The sequence below is a fragment of the Python bivittatus genome, unplaced genomic scaffold, assembly GCF_059951505.1.
Source record: "Python bivittatus isolate LINGU-HERP-01145 unplaced genomic scaffold, Pbiv_v1 ctg000480_np1212, whole genome shotgun sequence".
Lineage (NCBI taxonomy): Eukaryota > Metazoa > Chordata > Lepidosauria > Squamata > Pythonidae > Python > Python bivittatus.
In genome coordinates, this window is record NW_028277075.1 from 62,581,373 (window position 1) to 62,598,838 (window position 17,466).

The 17,466-nt window shown below is 38.4% G+C and overlaps 1 protein-coding gene across 1 annotated transcript in view; it reads right to left on the reverse strand.

The window, feature by feature from the left end:
• Positions 1-17,466, reverse strand: part of BRSK2 (BR serine/threonine kinase 2) — a 437,463-nt gene that overhangs the window by 128,264 nt on the left and 291,733 nt on the right. Inside the window, exon 4 of the mRNA XM_088145138.1 lies at positions 10,604-10,744. Coding sequence (XP_088001264.1) covers positions 10,604-10,744 — 141 coding nt within the window. The remainder of the gene's footprint in view (positions 1-10,603; positions 10,745-17,466) is intronic.

Consider the following 17,466-nt stretch of genomic DNA (forward strand, 5'->3'; position numbering starts at 1 on the left):
AACAGACTACTAAAACAGCACAGTAATCAAATGAGACATCCCATAATATTTGAATTACTAAAATTAAATAGATTTAAGCATTAAAATTAGAATGAAAAATTAAAATTACAAACTAACTGTATATGGGAAAACATGGTCCAGAAATCAGCACTGTAAGCCTCAAACATTTTTCACTGCTTTCCTGAATATTAACCTCTGGGGCAGATTTTCCCATAAGGATGGGATGCCTACTGAGAAAGCCTACCTCCCAGCTGCCATCTACTTAACCTCTGGGAGGGATATCCACAGCATACTCACATAGATTGACCTCAAAGACAAGCAGATTCTGCCTGGAGAAGATAGTCCCAAAGGTAGTAAGAAGATGAGCCATCTGGAGTTTGTTGTGCCCATAATATAGCTTAAGTGACTCTCACCCGGCTGCATTCAGGCAGCCATTCTGTACCAGTTGAAGTTTCCAGGTAGAACCCAGATAGACTCCTGATTCCCCCATCATTACGGATTAGAACTACCTGCTTAGGAAGGAGTAGAACCAATGCAAAACAGTGCCACCCACCACCACCTCTTGCAGGCAGTTTAGGAGGATACCATGGCTGATGGTATGGAACACCACTGAGTGATTTAAAAGATCTAGGAGGGGTACACTCCAGCCAGATCTTCACAAAGCTCATGCACAAGAGCAAACAATATGATTTCCATAGCACACTGGGCCTGAATCCTGTCTGAAACAGATCGAGATAATCAGCTTCATCTAAAATACTCTGCAACTGATGCCCTATCATGCTCTCCAGAATCTTCCCTAAAAAGTAAGGTTGAAGATTATATGGAAGTTATCCGCCATGGTTGGAATGAGAGATGGCTTATTCAGAAGTGGTATATTTTTTTCAGAATATAGCTCAATTCAATCCTAACAATGAAATACTATTAGTCATCCCTTGAGAAATTCCCTATGAGTCCTTGTTTGATTCTTCCTGCTGACATGAGAGAATTATGTCTGCTTGGAAAGCAGTTCTGTCTCTTTATACACAAGCATCTTTTGTATTTTTTCATAATTATTTCTTTGTTGAGTAAAAAGTACATATGGAAAGAGGAGGAGGAGGAAGAGGAAGAGGAATTAACATTTTACTTTAGAAGCAGGGGAATAGGTAAGGGAGACTACAAGAACAAATGGATGACAATCACTTTAGATAGATGGCATTTCTGTGCATATAAATTGTTCCACTGATGTAATACTAAAACAGAGAACATGGGAACAATTTTCTGCATGCTAAGATGGCGATATACTAATTTCCAGATGTTATCACTGCAGAAAGCACAATTTGGATGTGTAATGCAGGTATCTAGAGAATTCATTTATCAGTAATGCTATAAGGTTAAGTTCAGCTTGATGGAAGAAGTACAATAGCGTTCTCAGTCCCCATTTGCTGAAAATCTGAGCTGTCAGCAGAGAAGCATGCAGAGCAGTGGATATAAGCTACAATTTCTAAGAGTCTAACAGCCTGGATACTCTAATTACAATGTAACCCCCCCAAACCTCACCTTGCACCAAAGAAAACAAAAACAAAACTTTAAAACATGTGCTAATTACTCAGCATTTAATGGAGCAATGCAGGGTAAATGAACTTCACTTGGTTCAATTCCAGTTGATCCCTCTGATTCCATGTTTTACATGATCAGTGTCACTTTACTCTGTAGGTGAATGGAAGACATAATGCCCTTTTAATGTTCTACAAGCCGAAATACTGCAGAGCCCTTCTCCATATTGGCTGCAAACATTATTAAATAAGGCAGTGACATTAGTGAACAAGAAGCCAAAATGCTTCATGCAGCGTATATGCCAAGAAAGAAGACTGAAAAGGAAAAGTGAAGCACAACCCACATCAAAAAGCTTATTTTAGCCTTATTTAGAATGCAGTTAATAATGTGCACACCACTTCCATAAATACCAAAGTGAAGAATACTGTATACATTCAGAATGAAGCATGGATTTCAAAGGAAATTTGCATGTATGTATATACTATATATATTTAGTTTGTGTGGAGGAAGAGCATGAAAAAGAAGGTGGGAGAGAAGAGAGTCTACTTTGTGTAGCCTTTTCAACCAGTAGAAGTCAGGTAAAAGTCTAAATAGAGCACAGATCTATTTTGACGTTACCCTACTGTTGCTTTATTGACAAAAATTAATCAGTTCGTAGGCAGTCCTTATTTCTAATACTTCATGTCCCTCAGCCTATATAGTGATCATTTAAGCTTTCTACAGGCTTTGTTACAAAACTCCAGCTTTCATGAACTCTTCCTCATGCTTCCTCCCCACTCTGCCTTCAACAAAGTATAACCGTCTCCCATCTCTTCCACTTAATACCCATCTTACTCTCATCCATAGAAATATCTTTCTATATCTGTGGGGCCATCACAATTCAAAAACAGGTCTATCTCTGCTTGCCCAAAATGACTAATCCTGAATCTGTAAATTGTACGTTCTAGGGGAATATCGGTTTACACATTTAAATTTTAGTAAAAGATCATTTAGATTTTGAGGGATAGGTCTCAGATAATCTCAAATTATCAAGCAACCCTTGGAAACAGCACGATTCCAGCTGTACCAAGCAAAACGTTAATGCATGTGAAGTCCAAACCTCATGATTTTTTCCCCTCTACTCTCGGTATTCTGCAGAAACCGAGAAGTTCACTGACTTCAAGGTGGTTTATCTTTTTTGGGCTGCACCAAGAACCAGTTTTTCCTGGTTCTTGGTGCTGTTTCTAAGGGTTGCTTGATAATTTGAGATTATCTGAGACCTATCCCTCAAAATCTAAATGATCTTTTACTAAAATTTAAATGTGTAAACTGATATTCCCCTAGAACGTACAATTTACAGATTCAGGATTAGTCATTTTTGTTCTACTGCTATAGCATCCTGACATACAGCTTTTAAATAATGCCTTTCTTTTTAATGGGAAAGATGAAAATAAAGTGCTCGTTCTTTGCCTCCATATATAAACCCTCATACAAAATTACTGTGTATGCCACCTGCATACCCCAGCAGACATAGCCTCAGGCAGTGGAAGAGGAAGAAGCTCTAGTAATTGTCATTTATCAATATTCATGCAAAATCCTGAATGGCCTTCTCAAAATACTTCTCCAATAACCTCTCATAGCCAAAACAAAAATAAGATGAAAACATAATTCTACTATTTATTACTAGAGGGAAATTCTTCTCAATCTTCTCCCTCCCTTGTAAAAGAATTGGCATTATTTAATATAACTGAAGCCTAAAAAGATTTGGTATTAGTTTTTCTACTAATCATACTTTTATTTGTTAATATTAGCATTGTAAAGCTGAAAAGGAGAAAAAAAAAACTACACTGAATCAGAAATTAGCCCAGTCATATTCTTGTTTGGTGATGTCACCAATGGTCAATCCAGATTCTTTTACTTGTTCTTCATGCTCTTCCTTCCAGGTTCCTCATACTGGGTGGAATTTTACTTTTTCAATGCTTTAAATACTTTAAAAACAAAGTCTAAAACTGGGGCTCTGCATTTATGACTCTTCACAGATTTTATTATTATTTTTATTTATTTATACATCCAATTATTCTCCCCCCATCTCCCCCCAGTGGGGAACTCTGGGTAGCTCACAAAGTATATATAATCCTAACGGGGACAAACCTTACAATTACAAATCCTACAGTGCTATATATATTACACTATGTGACCAGCAGTGGTCGCTAGGGGGTCATCCAGGCTTTTTCCTCCTCCAAAGCTCTTTCTCGCCGCTCACATCAATCGTCACTCGTGCTGGTTGCATTCAGAGTTCAGCCAGCACCAGTATTTTGCTCCCCCGCGCAGCACCACTGGTTCCTCCCATCTAAACAGGAGTCCCCATTTATCTACTCACAGATGGAATAGCTTTCGAACTGCTGGGTGAGCAGAAGCTAGGACAAGGGACGGGAGCTCACCCTGTCCTGCGGAGCCGGGCCCGAACCGCTGGAATGCCGACCATTTCTGACCGGCAAACTCCAGCATCATTAAGCCCTTGCACCACCGCGTCCCATACCTTTTCCAATGCCAGTTCGGCCATCTACAGTATGGCTGCTGCCAGATCTGGGGCTGCAAAAATCCAGATGACCACTAGACAGCAAAAAGGCCTGCTCTTTAATGCTTACCTAAATTTTTGAGCCCAGACATGGAACCCTATTCTGTAATATTCTCAGAACAACTGCAAATGGAACAATATTAGCTCCATGATTCCTCAAATGTTCCACACTGTAGTTAGGACTTACTTCAGAGTTTACCTCTAAGAATGACCCCTGATTTTTTTTCAGTAGCTTCAGATCAAATGTGTGATGGTGATTTCCTAATGAGTGAACAGCCAACATATGGTCCATGCACTGTCTATTTCACTGTTCTCGTGTATTCTCATTTTAAGTAAATTCAGATATATTCCAAGATGGACTCTTAGCTTCTACTAAGTCACTATGTTGATAGATGTTTCAAAGTAAGCCACAGGACATGCATCATTCAGAAGAGCTCTGTGCTGGCAGAATGTATTCTGTTTTGATTGTGTGGCTATTTCAAAGACTTAAGATGCTGTCAAATGACTTATACTATTCAATAATCCTGCCTCATTCATAGACTTTTACAGGGATTCAGGCAATGTTATTTTTCATTTCTAATGCTCCCACCTTTTTCTATTATTCTTTCATATTTTTTTTTCATAGAAAACCCTTTAAGGAGAAAAACATAACATATCTTTTGAGTGATAATACTAGAAGCCCTCTATCTGGAAATATCCCTATTTAAACATCCTGTGAAATACTTATATAAATTCACTATTTGATGCTAAATTTAATGTAATTGTCACTTATCCTACATATTTTTAAAGCAATTCAGTGATGCTTAAGATATATTTGTCGTTATGTTAAGATTCTCATTTCTTCCTGTTTGTTTCCTATGCTCCGTGCACTGGTGTAGAAACGTCTAAGATTATGAGTGGTGATACCTACTGGCTTCATTGATATAGTTTCCTTCCAATCCCTAAGTTTCCCTTCCACTCTCATGCTTTTCCCTTTGTCTCCTGTATTGTTGTCCCAAGTCCTTGCCAGTATATTTAGTCCTGAGTTACTGCCACCCTATCCCTTTTGCAGGACTCTCCTGATGAGAAGGGTAAGGTGCCTGCTGAACGTGTCCTTCTTCGTCTTTGTGAGATGCAACTTGTCTTTTGCCCAGAGTTTTCTTTGTAGGTAGTTCATTGTTGAGGAGCCTGGACAAAACAATTAGTTTCTAGTGAACTAGAACTGATTGGCTGGCATTTTTCTGTTTTGACTGTTGGCCTAAAAAAGGAAGCGTTGATTGGCTGACAGTTCCTACTATGTAAACCTATCTGATCTACACAGTATCCTGATCTCTAAAATGAACTGGAATGCCCAGAATAGTGGAAAATGGTCACAACAGTATGGAATAAGTAGAGTTTAAATTAGAATTGAAAGGGTTTCAGGATGGGAAGACTGGTTATCTAGATATGCATAACTATACTTGTACCAGAAGTCTTATTTATTTGACTTGACTTTATAATGAATTACAAATTCAACTTGAAGGCTAATTTGCTTTCTTTCAAATCTTTTACTACCAAGTGATGTTTGAATGTACAGTATGCTAACATCAAAGGCATTTGGCACAAAGAATTTATAAAGAAATGCTTTTAGAAACTCAAACAGAACTACATCCTAGGTCATCAGTAAATAAACTGGCAAAGAGAAATAAAAAGTAACTGAAAGGAATTACTCATGTGTTTGTTTGTTTTTCTATGTGTGCCTACTGTTGGAAATGATGGAAGAAGAGGAATCTAGCATGAGATTAAACAAGCACATAACTATCAATCTGTTTTATATGTGGGCAACAAGCATCCATGTTCCATCATTAGCCATTGGAGAAACCTTCATTTTCAGTATGGTCATGACTGGATAACCTGGCTGATTAGACAATTTATCATTTTGCTATCCCTTGACAGGATAAGGTCAGGCTTCATCATTTAAAAACCCACATTACACCATTTTTTTCCTCCTAGGAAACTACTGCTGTTCCCTCACTCCCCATTTCTTTAAAATGTTTGATAAAAATCTATCATAAGCATCACCCTCTTGGGAACTACAAAGAGTAAAGGAGACAGAATAAGGCTAGTAGTTAAATAGTAGTTTGCCTCACCAATCCAATGATCATAAAATGGAACAGACAATTAATTCTGAGTTGATGAGAAGCCATAGCAAATCATAGAAGTGGAATTCCAGCTTAGCTATGGATTCCATTCTGAGTCAACCAGGTGCTCACTGTTTAAATGGCTTTGGCAAGAGGATGTCTCTCAGTCTCAAGTTCCCAGTTCATTTCACACGACTACACTGAAGGAATATGAACTATGGAATGTATCATTCAGTGTATATCACCGCAGGCACAATTATTTCTGAAAAATGCAACAGTATGATGATGTGATTGGAAGTTTCCTATCCTCCAAAAGTGAGGGCAGTGGGATTTCAACGAAACAGTACCATCACAGAAAAAACACTTGAGCATCCTCCACTATCATAGCATCCATTGCATAGAACCTGTCTAGTCAGTTGTCTAGCCAGAACCAATAAACCAATCACTACCTTTTAAGATTAAAAAAAAAAAATCTTAATCATATAAGGAATAACTTGCAATTTGGTCATATGGTTTGGTAGTAAAAAATATTTCACCTCGATCTAACAGTGACCAAAGAGACTCACTGTATTAAAAGTAATGATTTAGATTGGGCCCTCTAGCTGTTACTGATTTCTGTCAGTTCTCCCTTGTGTTCTGGTGAGTGTATCTGTGCTACCTGCTTATTTTCTCTGAATATGGTTTTTAGTCTACCCAATATCTAATCACCAATTTTTTCTTGTGGCTTTGGTATACTTGCAACTTATTGCAACTCAAAACATGGCTGATGGTGGTTCACAATTCATGTACAGCCTTAGACTGTAATTGGCCTCTAATGGCTCTCTTATTAAAACCAGCTCTGAGTTTACATTTGAAAAGGAGTCACAAACTCCTCCTCCTCCTCCTCCTCCTCCTCCTCCTCCTCCTCCTCCTCTGACTTCCTATGCTGTTTATCTAAATGAGCTCTTGTCTGAAATACCCAAATGATTTTTTCTCCACCCAAGAGAAATGTGCAACTATATTCAATTCTTGTCTCATATTTATATACAGAAGCAGCCTCACACCAAAACACAAAAGCAACAGAAAATAATTTCGCCAGGCTAAAGGGAGCACCAAAGTATCACAGGAAAATAAGCAGGGGGCACAGGACAGATCAGTTCATCCCAGACAGGAAAAGTAAACTGTTCACTGGGCAAGAGGTTAATTTTTCTGTCATTGCTCATATTTGTATCATCTGAAGCTTGGATAAAATTTACTGTCCTGAGCAAATTCAATTGTGCAAGCAACCTCTAGAAAGGTGTAAAGAGACCTTCCATGTTTCACCAAATGTTGGAACCGCGGCCCAGTTGCAGATTAATGGCCTTCTATGAACCTTGAGAATAAGCACCACTTCCAACAACATGCAAAATACAGTGCTGATGATCAAGTTTACTTCTATTTTCATGTGGTCAAACCACGTATTTTAACTTCCATTTTTATTTCTTTAATAAGGAAAGACAAAACTCATCTTTGTAGCAATCTATTGATAAGAGAAAGGGTGTGTTTTTCTTATGGGTATAACAGGGCTGCAGTCCACCCAATATGTTTCCAATAATTGTTGCACATATATTAAAGATATCAACAAAGTAGTTTTACAGAATACATTTTTAATCTCCCTATAGTTGTTAGTCTAAGAGACCTAACTCCATCTGTATCCAACAGCATTCTTTCATCCATTATGCAAATCAAAACTATACAAATAACTTTACTGAGAAATAAGTGAGCAGTTATGGGTCAGCAGTTATGTAGAAATCTTGCATTCCATCTGTAGGGACAACCCTTCCCCTATTTCTTTATAATTGAAAAAATCACTGAAACTTGTTTAAGCATAAACAAGCAGGGGAAACTATAAACTAAGTAACTCTGTACTGGAAGAGAAACAAAAGTAAATACCCAGAAGGAATCTAACCAAGAATGCTGAACACCAGAAGTCACTAATCCTTTAACATGGGTTTCTTTGTAATTGACACAATTTTCTTTTGCAAGAAGGTTTCGTATGACACATGTTTACTTAAATGACTGATATGGAGGCCTACCTCAACACAGTGGCTCTGGGCAGTTAACAATACATAAAACCATACCAACAACATAACAAAAAGTAAAAGCCGTAATGTAAATATCTATAGTAAAAAAATCCACACATAATTAAAAAACAAGTGGCTCCTAATAAACAATCTGAAAAATAAATATTGAACCCTACATACTGGGATCAACTAACAGCCTGACCCAATACTTGAGGGAAAAGCCAAGTCTTCAAGGCCCTAGAGGAATCTCACAGGGTCAAGGCCATCCAAATTTCAGGAAGGATGCTGTTCCATAGGGCAGACACCCTGACAGAGGAGACACTTCTCCTGACATTGTTTCCCAGAAGGGACCCAAAGCATGCCTGATCTGGTGGGACGAGCAATTGTTTAAATTGAAGGCAGGTGGTCCTACAAATATCCTGGTCCTTTGCCATGTCGGGCTTTATAGGTGAAAAACACCATGCTGGATTGCATCTGGAAATCTACTGGGAATCAGTTAAGTTCATAAAGCAGTGGTGTGACCAAACCTATATGTGCCACTGCACTCTGGATCAGTTGCAGCTTCTGAATGCTTTTCAAGGGCAGCCTATGTAGAGTGTATTGCAATAGTCCAACCAGGAAGTGATTAAGGTATAACTGATTGGGAACAGATCCTCCTGATCCAAGAATGGGAGCAATTGGTATACAAGACGGATTTGTGCAAAGGCCCTCCTGGCCATGCTCCTGTCCAAGAGGACCCCCAAAATGACACAAACTCTGTCTGGGGGAGTGCCACCCCATCCAGAGTCTGGGAAATCTCCAGATCTGGGATGCCCTAAAACTCACAGCCATTTGGTCTTGTTAGGGTTAAGTGGAAGCCACCATCCAGACTTACCCAGCCTCCAGACTTTGGGAAAGAACCTTGAAGGCATCACTTGGGCAGAGATGTACAACTGATGTACTTAACCCCATGCTGACATATGACCTCACCCAGCAGTTTCATGTGGATATTAAATGGGAATAGATGGAAAGTAGAGCTCTGAGACACTGCAATGCAGGAATCAATAGCTGGATTTCTCTCCCTAACCAATACCAACTGGAACCAGCCTTGAAGGAAGGAGGGGAATTGTGTCCCCCCCACTCCCAGCCCCCTAAGCCAGTCTAGAAGGATGCCATGATTAATGGTATTGAAAGCCACTGAGAGATCCAAGAGGGCCAGAATGGGTCCATCATTCCAATCTCAAGCCTGCCAAGAGTCAATGGGAAGCGCAATCAATGTTCTTTCAGTACTATAACTCAGACTGAAACTCCACTGAAAAGAGTCCAGGTAATCCCTAAAAACGGAAGGTTGGAAACCATATGTAAATTGTCAATTTCCTTTGGATTCAGCAATGCTTCTTGAGGAAAGCCTGTTAATCTGGTGGTAAAAGTGGTAAAGTATTCAGTATTTCTCTACCCCTATTGCATCAGTCAAATATTGTCCAGCAGCCCTGCTTAAAATGACCCATACACTTTTTTTGAAGGAGAGATCAGATGATCTTCCTTCAGGGATGCTTTGCCAGGTTGACTAAACACTTTCACATTTCATTTATATTTGTTTAGATCTTGATTCCACATTGGCAGGACCAGAGGAAGTAAGTAGGACAGTGTCTTATAAAATGAACTGGATCCTGATGAAGTAGACAAGATTTTCTGTGGCATGAACTTGTTCACCTGCAGGTTGGATCCTTGGCCCTTCAGGAAACAAGGGGTACATGTATGAGTGGCTGGATTTGGAAGGTAATCAGTACCACTTTAAAATCTGTATCACATTCAGCCCCTATCTTTTTGCAGAGCATCAAAGACCTGGCTCTCTACGAGTGCACTAAGAGATTAAGAGCCCTGGCAATGGATTGTTTTTAACCTTCATGTGTGCTTTTGTAGTCTCTTATTTTTATTATTATGGTTATATCTATATTATAATTATTGTTATTTTATGAGTTTTTATTTGAAAGTTAGTCACCTGGAGTCTCTGGAATATAAATTTTAGCCAGCAGAAGTTAAACAAACATTATAGGCAGAATTTGTTCCCTGAGAAACAAATTGTAATTGTCAGTATACTGGAGTGAGCAGTAAGGAATGCAGAAATCTGAAGTATTACAAAGAAAAGGCCACGATCCCAAATAACTGACAAAGAATGAGCATGCTCAGTGGCTTCCCAGAATCCCAGAATGTTAGATGTTTATTGATAAACTGAACATAAGCAAAGGGAAGGGGAGGAGTGAATTGTGTTACTGTATTTGAATAATTATAGCTTATGATATCCTAGTGAAAGACCTACCTGAATGGTTGGTTCCCTATTCAGAAGAATTCCTGGTTGTTGAAAGTCATGTGTCCTAAACTATTGTACTCACCAGATTGAATGACTATGACAAAAGTCTAATGCGGAAATAATCTGTCGGAAGAACTTCCTGGCTTCTTTTGGTGTTAATCTTCCTTTCTTTACAAGGTAATCGAAGAGCTCTCCACCTGACACGTGTTCTAGCACCAAATATCTAAAACAAGAGAAAAATATCTTTTTTTAATGTGATCAAGCTGATGTTTGAAAACACACAGAGATAAAATAATCTGTGTAATAACTAATGAATATTTTTATTTAAACTGCAGTGCAAGAACTTTTGAAAAATGGTGCTCTTGAACATTTCTATCTGGGTTATTAGAAACTAAGCTTTTGGAGATCTTACTGTTTCTCAAGTACAGACTTATCAAATAAAATTAAATGACTTCTCTGTTTTCAGCATCTTTTACTGATTGATTTCCAGTGCCATGAAAGAAATTCAGTGTAAAAATATAGTGGATAATCATCTAAATGAAATATATATTTTTAAAAGAACATAGCTAGCACGAATATTGACACACATATGAATTCTGCATGTGATAGCATTGCATTACTACATGATATTTGCTGCTTGATGTAAAGGACAAGAAGGTACCTCCTTGATCCCACGTACACAATATAGCCAGCATTGTAATTGACTAGCTAACAGTCATTAACTTCTCCAGGCTTGCAGCAGGTAACCTTAGGAGATACCCAGCAAGCTGAGCAGACGTTTTGTCTGCTCTGTGCCCAACATCTGCCATCTGAAGCATCCATCTTATTCTGCCTACCAAGAGAATCAACCCCCGTGAAGCCAATTCCTAAGCACTCTTGACTGGGGAATCCTGTCCAGAGTGACATGTCATAAAATATGATCATAGGGTCTTAGATAAAATCCCTTTTCTTTATAGTCTGTGCAGCATAAAGAAGAACTAAATACATCATAGTATGGCTAAACAGTACATTTTCTTAATTTTTCTGCCATGGAAGTCTATAGGAAGAGATGTTTGTCCAGTTTTTTGGATCCAATACATCTGGCAAATCTAATTCTGTATCCAAAATTACCTTTATAGTTTGGGATTTAGACAACACATAAATGCATTTTTCTTAGTCTCAGTAGTAGGACAGTCTTTTTTAAAAAATCAACTTCCTTATTAAACATGCCTCAACACACACCATCAACATCTTGGGTAAAAAGTCAAACCCAAAGATTCCCTGGGAGACAGTGATAACTCACAGGATTGTTTATCATGGTTTACCACCCACAGTATCAAAATCAGGAACAGAAACAAATGGAAGGCGGCATTTTGAAAACTGGTTGCTTGTGCCTCCTCAAGCGACGTAAGAAGAAGAAAGAAACAATGCATTCTAGCTTACTAGCACGAGGAGAGCGGCAGACTTGTTAGTTAAGCAATGCTCAAGATAGAGGAGCTGATGCACAAAGGAGGTTATGTAAATGAGGCAGCATCCCAAGATCCTAAATTATTGTTGTACCAGAGACACTAACAGAAACAGTGTCTTTGCATTGAGACAATTATGTTTAAAATTGCTTCTACCAGATGGCTTTGATTAAACAGTGTTACTTTAATGCCCAACTCCTGCTCAGTGCTCTTGTTGTAGGAACACAAATGTCAAACTCATTGGAATGGGAATAGAACATACTTACCAAACACTCCAAGCTAGAACTATTAATTACAGGTTTATTACTTTGATCCTTGCAGTCTTTGCTGAAGAAAAATATACACATATTTGATTAACCAAGTTGCAGAGCAGTTCCCAGTGTGGGAGGCTCCTCCTGGGTTGCCGAAATAATTACTAGCATTGCTAATTTTGATTTACTGTCCCTTTAAAGACTATTCAAAACTCATGCAAATCTCATAGATATTTTTTTTCTGATTCATTTCTCCTTACAATATAGAAATGATTATACCCCCCAGAAGAAGAAGGGGAAGGGGAAGGGGAAGGGGAAGGGGAATGGGAAGGAGAAGGAGAAGGAGAGCAGCAGCAGCAAAAAAAAAAACACCAAGACTGCATTGTGTGAGTTGAATCTTAAATTACACTACCTAGAAAAGACGCACACTTTCCTGTGCCGTTAACAATGCTCTACTGAATGAACAAAAACACAAGGTCAATGTCCCTCCTCCCAAACAAATAACCCATCTTTTGCGGGAAGATCTGTCTGTATCTGTCAGAGGGAAGGCAGAACAGCATTAATTGAAGCTCTATTCTTGTATGAGACACAACTTTCAATCCATGTATGAGCAGGGATCCTCTAATACTGTCTCCTGCATAAATGGGGACAGCATCTACCTGGGTGCTCTGGGCACCTACAGCTCTAAATGATATAGGTCTTTTCCTGGATTGGTCTGCCTGGAAAATAAGGGGGGAAAAGTGGGAAGCATGCTTTATCAGCCTCTTTGAAGCACTGCAATAGGAAGAGAATATTTGAATGTATTAATATTTGGATATATTCCCTAAAAAAAGGAAAGAAAAACAACAACAACAAAGAAGAAACAGTATTGAAGCAAAGCTTCAATGTTCTCATTCTGTAATGTTCATTCTATGAACATTCTATCATGTCCTCACTCCATAACGATAAAAACTATGGCCAGAACGATACAATAGAACTGTGTTACCCATAATTTGTTTAATGATAAATGGATCATAGGAAGAAAAAAAAAGGTCATAAGATCCAAGATAAATTCAAAGGGCAACAGTTCCCCAGACAAAATCCAGAGACAGGACTCCCAAGGATCTGATAACCTGACTCCCAAGATGTGGCCAGAGGGCTGGCAGTGGGGATTGTCTTTAGATATTTGATCCCCCTTCCCTGAGTGCAGTCTACCTGCTGCCTCCCTCGGCCCATCGTTATCCTGATCTGCATCCCTTCCTCTCTGTTGTCTTCAGAGTTCTTTTTTTTAAAAAATAGTTTTTATTAAAACATTTTACATGCATAATAAGAAATACATTCAAAGAAAAAATATATATAGTAAACTAAATGTAAAAAAGTAAAAAGGAAAGAAAAAGAAGAGACAAAGAAAAAAGGAGATAGAAAAAAAGAAAAACGAAATAAAAAACCAGAAAACATTATTTATAAATAAATAAATAACGAGGGAGGGAGGGAGGGAGGGAGGGAGGGAGGGAAGACAGGCTTCCAATCTTCCTCTTGGCAGTTACACATACAGTTCTCATTAAACCTCTCTAAGATTACATCATAATTCTTTTCTTTTCTTTTTTTTAATAGTTTTTATTCTGTCCCCTTCAGAGTTCCTGGTCTTGGACATCTGCCTACACTTAATGGTATTGTTACTAAGCCTCCTCCTACATTCCATCTCCATTAAGACTCCTACTCTACCTCTGGTTCAGAAGAAACGGTGACAGAGGAAAGAGATGTATAGAAAAATAAAAGTTTTTCTACAACTAAATTCCTTTTAGGAAAAAAAAAAATACTACCCTTAGTTATTTTCTACAGAATCCATAATAAAAAAGGGCCCAGACCACACTGACATATTACAATTATTTGATTATGTTTTTCCTATGCCATTTTATATTTATTAAATAATCTCTATTAGATATTAAGCTCCTTATTATTGGTGCAGCATATAAATAATTCAAGAGTTATATAAATTCTTATGGCAGGCATGAATTTTTAAACCCCAATTTGGTACTGAGCCAAGACCTCCTCATTTTAAAAGCTGGGGAGGGGAGATCCTGCTTTCTTTTAACAGAAAATAAATCCATGCGTGCTTGCATTTAACCAGCTACTGTTTATCTGAAGGAACGGTTTAAGTTATATCCAGGCTTAGGATGGAGTTAAAATGATGTGTTTTTCTGTTGTTGAAGTCTTTAAATCTTCAAGCCACTGGGAATGAAAGATTTTTTGAATGCTACTTTGCCTATTATTTCTAGTATGCAGCCACGTATGATTAAAATCCAGCCAGAGTGATCTCTGTTACTGGATGGATAGGCTGAATGTTCCAAACTATTGTTTATCAGTCATTCCTTCCAGAGAAGCCCATTTGCTTTGTGCTACTTACTATCCAATTATTTGGAACTTCTAGTAGTCCAAACGCGTTTGTGAATGTTAGTTTACTGGAGGGTTTTTGTGGCTGTTGTTCTATTTATTGAGCGGGAAGCAGTTTGAGCCACACTTCGCCTTTCAGCAGAAGTGTTCCTTTAGCTTTTCAGGCAGATTCTTTTATTACCTAATATGATGCTTCTGTCAGCCTTCCCAGGTAGACCAGACAGGAAACATGACCAGATGAGCTAATTCTACTTTATTGTAAGGCTATGTTAACAGAATCTTTCAAGTCTGAAAGTACAAATCTCCCACCGTCACTTTTACCCCCTGAGAAGTTAGGGAAGTTCCCTTTTCAGTCTCTTTCTCTTCCCATTATACAGCTGCAGGCTATGCTGTCTCTTATCTGATCGTTCCCTAGGTGGCATCTCTTCCCCCCATCTCCCAAGGTCATTCCCACATACCATTACAGATTCTCAGACCAATCCCTCAACTAATAAATGAGTTGCTTCTATGTCCTTTAGGTGGTCCTCTGTGTATTTACACTGATGGGACATTGCACCTGAAGTATACCTCTACTGAAATATTTTAAAGCTGACTGACTTTTGATGGAAGTAACCCCTGTATATTCCATTCAATTCCCCTCAGTTGTTTCATCCATTCTCCTCAATTCTGGGACCTGACATGGTAGTAAATAGAAACCAAACATGTCAGCTCCTAAGAAATGAAGAAGGAAAGGAGGTTCATATAAGTACACAGATGAGCACTCAATCTTAATTACAGATGGGCAATTTTTTTTCTTTTTCTTTGTGGTTTTGGTGCTTCATGCTGATTAGATAGTAACAAGCTATACGAGTGGTGGAGAACCTGTGTTAAGAGATGACTGAAGACAAGATTGCTCTACCACATAAAGCAGTTTTCTGCACTCTAACACCAAACAATAATAATGGGTTGCAGCTTTAATGGGAGCAAATATTCTCCGATGAATGCAGTAGACACCACCAGTGCCTTGGTAGAATAGCTCTGTAGATGCTTCACTAACTTGTAAAACAAGAGATGTTATGTCTTTGGCAAGACATGGGGAACAGACTTTCTTTTATTTTGCCCAAACAAAAAGACTGCTTTTCTTAGGCTCTCTACAGCTATGGTATGAAGAAAAGATTCCAACTGGTTAGAGTGTGGGTAACATTTTGATTTAAATGAAACTGGGAAACTGTGTTAGAAAGAAATATAAAACTGGGTGAAAAATTATTTTTTTCCTTATGGAGAGGCTTAGTCTCAGAGCTAGTAATTGGCAAATTTTGTGCGCTGAGATGGTAACAATCAAAACAGTTATTTTTCAGGTAGGCAAATGAAGAGCAGAAGGCTCAAACAGATTATTTATTAACAGAGATAAAACCAAAGATAAATTTTTGGCAGGGGCTGGGATCATTAATGCAAGTTAATAACACTTATTAGAAACACTTTAACTCTCAGATTTAAGAAAGTGAAATACTCTGACTGGAATATCAATATACAGCTGCATGTGAGAGATCAACATTTAATAAAGCTACAAATAGGCCTGTGGGATTCAGCAATAAAAAAAAAATCTTGTAGAACAGACACTCCAAAATTTCAAAGCACCTGGACACTGAAGACCACAACTATATATCTTAGCTGCCCACCCCACTATCAATCCTTTATTTTGCTATTGGTTTAAGATGAGTGGACTTCAACTCCCAGAATTCTCCAGCCAGTTGAAGTCCACTCATCTTAAAGCGGCCAAGTTTAGACAACACTGGAGTAAACCAATAGCAAAATAAAGGATTGATAGTGGGGTGGGCAGCTAAGATATATAGTTGTGGTCTTCAGTGTCCAGGTGCTTTGAAATTTTTTTGGAGCTGGAGAATTCTGGGAGTTGAAGTCCACTCATCTTAAAGTGGCCAAGTTTGGACAACACTGGTTTACTCAATAGTAGAATCTTGAACATGATGCAGCTAGTGTAGATATTTCATCACAGAAAAAAATGAAGCCCACAGAAGTACACAGGTATCAGAGCCTAGAAATATGCTCTAGGGTTTAAATTGTAGGCTTTTCCCTCCTGCCTTTCCAGCATTGACAAAATAATTCTCACTAGTCTAGGAACTGTTGTTCCCTGCTACACTAGCTTCATTCCTAACACAATTAATGTATATAGGGTTGTTTTATCGTCGGATTTTAATTAATTAATTTTAATGATTTATATGGTACTGTTGTTTTTAATGGCTTGGGTTTTTGGTTTTAATTGTGAGCTGCCCAGAGTCACCCGTTGGGGGAGATGGGCGGCATACAAATTAATTAAATAAACCAATAAACAAACAAATAAATAATAAATTAAAATTACAGCATCTGTATGCCAAGAGCTTTCTGGTTGTGTCTTGCATGTCCTTGACAGTGTGTGAAATTGGCTCTAGGTTTGTTATGTTCCATGTTTTGAGTCAAAGGAATTAGAGGTCTGGGTGACAGTGAGAAGATCTGTATGGTTCACTAGCCTCCAAGAAGCTGCAACTTTACACACAGCAGCAAACCATGGTTATTTCAGACACCATGGTTAAGTAGAAGTATTAAGCCCCAACTAAGAGTGGGGCATTGGAGTAGGAGTGGGGAGATCCACATTCTTCTCCACACTCAGCTCACAGTGATTTTGGTGGGGTAGTCAGAGGGTTTCAGTATAACTTATCACTCAAGAATGTTATTGTGGGGAAAAGTAGAAGGGACTCCAAGGAGCTGCCTTGAGCTCCTGACTGAAAGTGGGATATAAATCTAATAAACAAACAAAATCTCTGTACTATGAATATTACCTAGGAGAAAAGAGGAACACCAGCTTATAAAATATGCAGTAGTCCACTGTTTTTTTACTGTTC